The sequence below is a fragment of the Apis dorsata genome, unplaced genomic scaffold, assembly GCF_000469605.1.
Source record: "Apis dorsata unplaced genomic scaffold, Apis dorsata 1.3 scaffold_37, whole genome shotgun sequence".
Taxonomy (NCBI): Eukaryota; Metazoa; Arthropoda; class Insecta; order Hymenoptera; family Apidae; genus Apis; species Apis dorsata.
In genome coordinates this window covers 796193-806640 of record NW_006263339.1, presented here as the reverse complement: position 1 = coordinate 806640, position 10448 = coordinate 796193, and the positions used below count along the sequence as shown (strand labels likewise).

At 35.9% G+C, this 10448-nt stretch overlaps 1 protein-coding gene across 2 annotated transcripts in view; it reads right to left on the bottom strand.

Annotated features, from left to right (window-relative positions):
• The window catches only part of LOC102680554 (cysteine-rich venom protein-like), a 105916-nt gene that overhangs the window by 2300 nt on the left and 93168 nt on the right, over window positions 1–10448 (bottom strand). For both annotated transcript variants that reach the window (XM_031512802.1, XM_031512805.1), the window contains 2 exons: window positions 7562–7707; window positions 4251–4457 (listed from right to left, as the gene is read on the bottom strand). In XM_031512802.1, the coding sequence (XP_031368662.1) occupies window positions 4251–4457; window positions 7562–7707 (353 nt within the window). The remainder of the gene's footprint in view (window positions 1–4250; window positions 4458–7561; window positions 7708–10448) is intronic.

Below are 10448 nucleotides of genomic sequence, written 5' to 3'. Positions count from 1 at the left end.
GGTTGGGGCCAATCCTCCTCGATTAATTTACATTTAAAGTATTTTTCGTGGCGAGCCGCCGCCATCGCCGCCGCCGCTTTGAATTCAAATGACCCGCCGTGAAATTAATTACGAGGCCGCGTAACGGCCGGATGAGGGGGGAAAAATACTACCACGTCCCTTGACAGTTTTTATTTATCGTCGAATGGAATGGTGCACGCGACGGTGGCCAGGAAAATTAGGAGAATTCAAGAATTATAATTATTATTATTATTATTATTCTTTTGAGAGAAGAAAGTCGAGTTTTGCGATGAATCGAAATTTAAAACGCGAGCAAGTGGAAATAGCTTACCGGTCGGATAAATTATTCACCAGCAGGTGAAGTGAAAATAAATAGTCGGCCGGTCGGATAAGTAGAGTGAAATGATCGTGGTTACAACAAGTAGTACGGGTCGGCCACTTATTCGGATAAATGGAATTATAGTTGAATATGGGTAGAGCAAGAGGAGGAAGGGGGTTATGTTTGACAAAATTAATATAGCAAATTTCTAATAAAATTGAACGAAACGAAACATTGATTGATATTGGAAAAATAAAGTTTTTGTACGCTTTAACTATCGATGGAGGTAAGAAGAAAGTTCGTATCATCGATGATAAGAACATTGTCTCGATGGCAAATAGAAAAGTTTGGAACTTGGAATTTTTTCGCTTAAGATGGTGATTTTAACGGAATAGTTTTTTTTTCTTTCCAAGGGAACTCGTTAACTCGATATTCTTCTGTATAAAATAATTTTGAATTTCTTTTTTTTTTTTCTCGTTGCAAAAACGTTTCATTGGAATTAATCTTCCTGCAACCGTAAACACTTGGTCCAATCGGATCAATCGGGAGGGAAAAAACCGAAGTCAAATTGCACGCGTTATTCGGGAATTTCGGGCATTTGCGAAAAATTGCGAAAGCTGCTGTGCCGCTTTGATAATATCGCCATATATTTTATTTAAAACGCGATAAAGCTTTTCGTCCCAGTTTTATATCGAAAATTTGACGTTGCGGGATGTGTGAAATATTTTATTACAATTTAAAATTTTTATCCTGAAGAAACGATACACCCTTTAAAAATTCCCCCCTTCCCAGTTTAATTTTAATATTTTTTTGGCAATAAAAAAGAGAGAGAGAAGGAAGAAGTAAAAATGAAAATAAAGAGCGTGATTTTGATCGCGAATAAAGAAAAAAACGAAAGGTTTGCAAAGGGTGGCCAAAAAGTGGATGCACGCAAGGAGAGATCGTAGTAGAAATGGGTCAAACGTCAGACGATGTCTTCCCTCGAGAAGACGTGCCACTCTTCTCGGCAAAAAGCAACACTGGATACGCCACCTATTAGGAACACTTTGAAATTCACCTTCTCTCCCTCCCTCCCACTCTTTCTTTCTCCTTTTTTTCTCCACGCGAACAACGCAATTCAACCGTGCACATTAAAATTCCTCTCTCGCGTGTCACTTCGAGGCGTCGATAATGGGCAAGCGAAGAAAGGGACGCACAAGAAGAAAATAGAAGGGGGAGGGCGAAAACGATCGTAGGAAGAAAAGTAGAGAATAAATCCATCTAAAAATCTCAAAGATAATAAGAGAAGGCGCGTAAAGAAAAAGAACAAGAGGAAATACGAAGCAGGAGAATAAATTTGCGACAAAGTGATGGCGATGGAAGAGAAGCGTGGCGTTCAAAATTTCTTTCCGACTTGGGATCATCGATCGAATTAACGACGAGAACGAGAGCTGCTGCGATGCATTTAAGTCGAGTTACATCGTAGATAGAAACGAGGCAGATTACGACGAATGAATAGCCGTCCTTTGAATTGGGGACCGTTCGTCACAGTGACTCGTCGATGGAAGGGCGGCGCAAAACGAATCGCGACAGACGGATGGACCGCGAGCGATGCATCAACGTGAATTTTCCTCGAATAGCCGTTTACGTTTTATGAGATCGCGGAGAGAAACGTGTTTCACGATGAATTTTCTTTTCAAAGAAATTCTTTCCACCGGGTAAGTGTAATCTCGCTTACTAGGGAAAAATTCTATTCCTTCGCGCGGTTAATACGATTTCTTCTTTCTCCTCTTCTTCTTCTTCTTCTTTTTTTTCTTCTTCGTCCACGTGTCGTTTCATTCCGCTTCTCTCGTCTTCGCTCTTTCTCCTCGGTTTATTTATTGCGAGAACGGTACGATGGAGACAACAACAGGGATAAAAAAGGAAAGATAAAGATAGGAAGAGTTATTATACGGATCGGAAAAATTGGTTAGACAAATTGGCCATTGGGAAAATAAGAAACAATTGAACGCGGATGGATAATTAGTACAACTAAATCGAATTTCCTTCTGTATCAGCTGTTTCATTTTTCCTTTAATTCCATTGCTATTTTTGCATTTCAAATCTTTTTTGAACCAACAACTCCACGCGTACCAATTCGTTGAATTTCTTAGCCAACTTAAAACGATTTCACGAATTAACGTATAAAACTTTTATATTCTAATATTTTACGTATCTTTACTAAAGAAAAAAAATTTTGTGTGATATTTTGCATCCTCGGTTTATCAAATATCGCAAACCTCACAATAATGTGCTCCCACCGTCTATCATTCTTATTTTTCATTCCTTCTATATTCTTCTTATACTACATCTCTATACTTCTCTCTATCGTCAATTTCTTAACGAATAGAAATAATTTCGAATATTAAATAACGAGAAATCGAACTCATCTTCGCTCCAACTAATTTCATTACCGTATTGCTTACAAAACTTTGAAAATAATATTTCTAATTCTATTTCAATGCCGAAAACGTAGTTCGATCCCCGATATCATAATCCAATTTGAGATAAAAAATCTCTAATCATTCGAATATATTATTCCACGCTCTACAAGATTAAATACGTAAAGAGCATAAAGAATGTGATATTTTTAAGAAAGTCGAACGTAAATAAATATCGCCGCATCGATCCAAGATGATGAAGAGTCACTCGAGTTATCGAATCGAGGTCCACCACCTTTCGAGCGCAAATGGTTAACTTTCCTGTACGACCATACACAACCGTGTATAATAATTCGCGGAGGCAGAGCAAAGTAGGGAAAGTGGGGAAGAAAAGAAAAGGGTGGGTGGAATTTAAAATTACGCGCGTCGAGGGTCGTCGTAAATTCGTTTCCCCGGCCGCAATTTTCCGGATTATGCCCGCGGCCTTCCGGCAAACTTTTCGATTACAATGAGCCTCCCCTCCCCCTCTGTAAATTCCCAGGAACCAGCTGCGTCCACCTACCACGCGATAATTTCCAACTAGCCAAGTGTGATTACACTTTCCGCGCCCAGCATGGATGGAAATCCCATCGATACTCGATTTCATTGTTCGGAGCTTGGACTCGGTGGATCGATTGGAAAATTTAATTTCAGAGCGGGGAGAATCTCGTATTGTACGAGATTTTAATTTTGACGCGCGAGATTCGAGCAATCTAATAGTTGGAAAAGAAAATTTTTAGGTTTTGTTTTCACTTTGTTTCAGAGAATCGAAATGAACGAATACGAGGAGGAAATTTATTTAAATTATTGCAGCAACGAAAAGAAGAGACTCTTGTAAAAATTAAAAAAACTAGAGGAGAATTTCGGTGTAAAATTGGATAGTGGTTGGTAATTTTGAGAAATGGTTCGTTGCTGTTTTCCACTCGAAAGGAGGACGATAGGGGGGAGTTTATTGAGATATTTTTGAAACGAGTTCGACGAAAAAGCTCGATGGTCGCTTGAACGGGAACGAGGAAAGGAATCTGGACGCGGCTTTTCGAAACCGAGGAGACGAGGGGGGAACGAGATCGTAGAAAGATAGGATTACGAGGAAGAGGGGAGGAGGAGGAATTCAACTTTGTCACGACACTTTGTCGCTCCGCTTTGTATCCCTTTCATTCTTCGCTTTATGCGTTTCTTCCTTCTTGTTCCTTAACGAGTGGCTCTCCTAATCACTAGGCGATAGGCAGAAACGAGGTCGAATAATATTACACTTCCAGTTTTCCAAAATTCAAAAGTTCTTTTCTTTTTAAATATAACACGAGAAAAAGTCAAAACTAATTTACTTATCGTCACTATTGCAAGATAATGAAAATTTGTCCATGAAAAATTATATCTGTTTTAATGTCTTTGCCAAAATTTATACTTGCCAGTTTTGGAAAGGATAAGGAATTAAGGATGGAAAGAGGAAGGTAGATTATATAATCTCGAGAATAAAAAGAAGATACACTCACCTCGGGGCATAGTTGCAGACGTACATAAAGAAATCCTTTCCAAGTGGTCCTCTGCCACCGGTACAGTGGCTCACGCCGCAGCCCACCAGATGCGTGGTCGCCCACGCGATTTGGGTGTAATGCCCGATTTCGTGTAAATCGTTCGCCTCGTCGTCCCCGTATTTGTAATCTTTGTACTCCATGTACCACATTCTGATCGGGAAATTCCTGGAAAAAAAGAAATAATACTTCGAAATAAGCGATCAGTTAAAAAAAAGTCGATGATGCCTCAAACTGATGTTACACTCGAATGATCATTTACTGTCATAGCGCTGTTTAATCGTTTACGTCATCAGCTTCGAATGAACGAATGAGCGATTTAATTGTAATTTAATTGTAATTATATTTTGATGCAAATTATTGTATACTTGCTGAATTCTATCTATATTCTATGTTCTATATTTTAACTGATTTGGAAGAGACTGTCGCTTGGCCTTGGTTTTTCCTCCAATCCTTACTTTTTATGAAAATGCTAAGAGGAGGTTAGAGGGATAGTCACATTGGAGAGTGGTTTCGAAGATTGAATCCTCGCACAAATTATTTTTTCTGATTTTATGGAGCTTATATGGAGATATAATAGTTCCAATATATATACGTGTATTTTGTTCAATCATTGTGAACAAGTTTAAAAAGAGGATTTAAAATTTTAACATATAAGACTTTTAACGTATTATAATTGAAACAATTATTTTTTATAAATTTAAAAATGAATTTTCTGCACTAGATATACGTTATTCGAATCAATGTGGTGTTTAAATTGCAAAGGATCTAACATTAGGAAGGTACTCGAGTTGTTGAAAATAAGAACCGTGTCTTGCCATGCTTTTCAAGCCATGCTTTTCAAACCTTCTACATCTGTCCTTAACACGATCAAACGTGTAAACGTGAGCAATGAATTCTTTCATCGTAAATCGATAATAATCGAGAGAATTATTTGCGTTGAAATTCTCTTCTCCTTAGAGAGAGAAAGAGAGGAGCGAGAAGAAGAGAATCAAGTCAATTAAAAATATGTGTATAGATAGAGACAAGCGAGTCTTGATCGGAATTCGAAAAGAAAATGCGGAAGTGGCGTTCGATTCGGTTCGATTCAATTTGATTCGGTTCGCTTCGGTTCGATTCGGTTCGATTCGGTTCGGTTCGGTTCGGTTCGGTTTGATTCGGTTCGTTTCGGTTCGATTCGATTTGGTTCGGTTCGGTTCAGTTCGGTTCGGTTCGGTTCGGTTCGGTTCGGTTCGGTTCGGTTCGGTTCGATTCGATTTGGTTCGGTTCAGTTCGATTCGGTTCGATTGGATGTCGAACATCAACAGGTGGTTCTCTAAGGAGAGCGACGAATGCGAGAATGAGTTATCGTTAGGCAGAAAAATAGAACAATGTCGGATCGAGCTCGAACTTTTCTGTCTGAACAATAACACCCTTTTCCACTATTGCCAGTGTTCCGTGTATTTATATAAATTTATTCGTACGGGGACGATGAATAATGTATCGTATCAGGAATCTCTCTCCTCAAGAAATAGTTTTTCTCGTTTCAAAAGTTGAAAATTTAAAAAATTTTATTTCGTCGTTCTAGAAAGAATTTTCGCTGAGCTTTTTTTTTTTGTATTTTTAACCGTTCGAAATTCGAAGCGTTCAAAGTGATCGTAGATAGATTGCGATATTTTAAATATTGTTTAATTTGTATCGTTCTGGTTAATGATAGTAAATATTGAAATTCACGAAATGGTGATTTCGTTAATATATAATATATAGAGAATGAGAAAGATAAAGAGTTAAATTTGATCGAATATGGAAATTTAATTAAAATGCAGATAATTAATTAAGCGATTAAAATGCACGAAATATAATTAATGGATACAGGAGAGGAGATCCTTGACGCAAACAGCGTGACAAATTATAAATCTGACTCGATTTATTCTATGATTGCTTTTTTTTTTTTTTTTTAATAATTGAAATTTTTTTTAAAAATTGTCATGTTTTGTTACATTCGAAATGATATTTATGTTTTTGATCGTAAATATAATTTTCATAATTTAGAACGAAATATTTGACGTAAAAAATATATAACGAAAAGACGGACAGAATAATAATAATAATAATAATAAAACTAATCATTGTACAACAAACAGATGCTTTAAAGTTTGATAAATAATGACTCGTTCTTATATAATTATCTTTTTAAAAAAAATTTTTAGTACAAATATTTCGAAATCTAATTAAATTTCATAAATTCATGGGAATTAATGGAATTTTTAGTAATGAAATTACGGGACTAATAAATCCATTGAAAACAATAATAAACAATTATGAATTAATTGAAATGATATCGACGTGGTAACTTGGTATGGAAATAAGGAAGTCCATTTCTCATAGTTGCTCGAAATTCCATGCTCTATGCATCAGAATTACGCGGTTACTCGAACACATCATGAAGACAATCATCTCCCAGCAGCGCGAATAATCCTTCCTTTCGCCTCACGAATAATTTTGCGCTCTCGCGCAACTCGAGAAAGAAGATTTCTTCGATGTGAATTTGAATAATAAAAAATTTCGAGAATCGTAGTCGCGTATATTGTATTAAAATACATTCTCGACACGGAATATTTCTTTTTTTTTTTTTTTTTTTATTTCGAGCTTCGCTTAATTTTAAAAAGCTTAAGAAAGCTCGGAGAAGATCGAAAGAAAAAATTGACGTTTATTATATTTGTGAATTTGTAAAATATAATTTTTTCATTTTTTCTAAAATTTGTTAAAATAGTACGACGTACTAGATAATTTTGTTCGAAATTATAAAGAAAATTAATAGGGAAATGAATATAAATCGTATATTATATTCACTCGTTCCAGATTTAATAAGAATAGAGCAACGAATGTTGGTTAAACATCGTAGCTGGTGTACTTTCTGATGCACTTTGACTCGTAAATCGCTCGAAATCGTTTCTCGTCTGAAAGAGGTATCCCAGTAAAGCTTCGCGATCTTCGACGTCTTCGAACGAACCTTGGAACAAATTCAAAGGCAACAAGGTGCTACGGTGCCTCTTTCACGGAGAAACTGAGTTATCTTAAAATTCTATAAAATAATTCAATCCCCGTAATATTCATTTTGATCCACTCCTTTGTTCTTCTAAGCAAAGGAAGATTAAATTAAACCGATATACAACCTAACCGTTATACAACCTAATTTTTACAGGAAATATTTATAGGAAAAATTTTCAAATTTTTTCCCCAATTTCTCTGATTTTTAAGAATCGTGAAACATTTAAAATGTGTGCACTCACCACAATGTCCTTCTCGTCGTAATGAAGATGTTTTGTCCGCTCTGGCCGAAACCATCCAAATATAGGCCAGTCGCGTTGTCGTGTACCAATCCAAGGCATCGATTGGCCCATCTCTGCGCAGCTTTGGCCAAGCCTGGATGCCATTTCTGAAACAGCGTACCAATGTTTTCCTAATAATTTACATACATTAATCGAAAATTTGGGAAAACGAAATTTCAAATTCAAATGCAAATCAGGGAACGGAATAGGTGAATGTTGGATGAAGTTCGCAAACGTATCGGGATATGGTAAAAATCCGGAGAAAAAGAGAGAGAATGGAAGGTATTCCGAGAGTGCATGACTAATTTATTAAAACGAATTGTCACGAATTCTTCAAAATAATTCTAAAAATATTCTAAAGAAAACGTAAACATATATATTTAGAAAGAAACAAAAAAACGAGGAATCAGAACGAGAGAGTCAGACAGGAGGAATAATAGTTAGAAAATTATTCGTCCATAAAAATATTGAATAAAACGTTGGAGAGACAATTTTTAAGAAATTTCGCAAAAATAATAAAATCTTTTAAAGTCAAACAATTTTATAACTAGATACAATCTTGGCAAAAAATTTATCGAACCATTCTTCCACGATATTCCCATCCTCGATGAAACGAAAGCGACTGTAACGTCAAGTGCCACTTCGTTTGTTCCAACTCATCCCATTAATTTTCCACCCCGGTATCGTTTTAACGCGAGAGCGATCCTCATAAAAATTTATAACTCATCGCAGACCTTACATCCGGCTATCGAACCGGCTCGTACCTCCCCTTTAAGCTCCCTTGTAACAACGTCTCGATGACTTTCTCCCTCCCCGTGAACATTGCGAATTTTCCAGCCTCGTTCTATTCGCCAAGATTAAAACGACACAGAGGTAAGGTAAATGCGTCGTCGAGCCACTATCCTCGTAATGAAACACCGTGGACCAGTGTTTATTAAAATGCACGGCTTATTAGGAAAACCCTAGACGCGTTTATGTCGGTAATGTAAGTATTAGGAATAGTGCGAATTTTTAGAGTTCTAAAGTTTTAAAGTTTTAAATTAATTTTAAGTTTAGAGATCGTGCCATGAAATTTTATATCGATTTTCTTTGAAAGATCATCGGTACTAGCGGTACTAGGGAACCCTAGATATATTTATATCGAAGTATTTGAATATGGTGTGTGTGAATTTTTAAGTCGAAGATTTTAAGGTTTTAATTTAATTTTAAGTTTAGAGATCGTGCCATGAATTTTTATATCGATTTTGATTGATTTTCTTTGAATGGATCATTGGTACAACTTACTAGAGAACCCCAGATATATTTATATCGAGATATTTGAATATGGTGTGAATTTTTAGAGTCGAAAGTTTTAAGATTTTAATTTAATTTTAAGTTTAGAGATCGTGTCAAAAATTATTATGAATTTTTTATCGATTTTTGTTCATTTTCATTGATCAATTGATCATGCGCAATGAAACGTCGTAGATGAATGTTCATTCAAATGTACAGCTTACTAGGGAACCCTAGATATGTTTATATAAAGATATTACGATGTGAATTTTTGGGAGTTTAGAATTTGGAAATTAAATGTAATTCTATGTTTTTGAAATTAGAAGAGAAATTTTTACGAGTAGATTTTTGTTAATTTTCGAATTAACAAAAACGTACGTTGTTTGGAATTTCTATTTAATACGAATTAAACGGGCTGCTTTGTTTCAAAGTTAGAATCCATTCGTTAAATGCAGCGTTGATTCCATTAATGCATTCTACTCGTAGATGCTCCATAATTGTTCCAACTACGTGGACGTAAGATAATTGGACTAATTGCATTCGGTAAAGAGTCTGTGAAACTTTGCCGGAAGGAAGTTGGATGATTTTTCATCTACGCGTACCGCGTAATCAATTTTGCTCGAAACTCGTGAATCAACTCTCTCGACCTACAATTTTTCATTATTTTCAAATAACAAAAAATTGTAATTCCTACTTTTAACTACTCTTTTTCACAAAATCACGTGTATCGTTCACAATTCAAAATTAAATTATGAAAAAAAAAAAGGAAACAAACATCGCACTTTTCACGATTTCTACTACATCTTCCTGATACTCGCATTAATTCCATCTACGAAATTGAACAAAGTTTTCCAATATCTCCCATCCCATATAATAATCTCCATTTAATCGATTTCAATCGAAACGCATAAAACTCGTGGATCGGCTCGATTTTATCTCGTAAAATCGGCGAAACGTTTTCACGGCCTAACAAGCTACCCAAGTATCTTTGCCGTTTCGCTTTAATCAACGTCCAATTACCAGCACGGAAAGTTTTTCTATCGGGTGGATTAAAATGCGTGTTACACCGTTCCCGGGTCAAAAAATTGAATTATATCGCTTTCAACGTTATTACGGGAATTATCGAGAAGCTTTCTCACCCCCTCCCCCTCCCAACGTGATTCTGTTTCCTTTGTTATTGCCCCCTGGATAACCTTCTTTTCGCTCGTCCAAAACTTTTTTACTCGATGAAAATCTCGTGGAAATCGCCAACTTCCTTCTTCTCCTTGATTCTCTTTACGAGATCTCGAGATTATTTGTAAAGAAGAGAATAGAAGAAGAGGAAGAAGAAGAAGAAGTAAAAAATTATTCTTTACCCTTCGCGTAATTTAAAATCTCTAAGTTCGTAAATTCATCCTTTTCATCTTGCCTCGAAGACGTTTTTTTTAACGTTAAATTTGAACGTTGTAAATTTGAAAAATTCTGAAGAGGACGAAAAGAGAATTCATCGATTAAATCGATAAAATCAATGATTGTTTCTTCGTCCTGCTTCGTTCAACAACATTCGCGTGAATAGGATACTCTTAAAATTGAAATT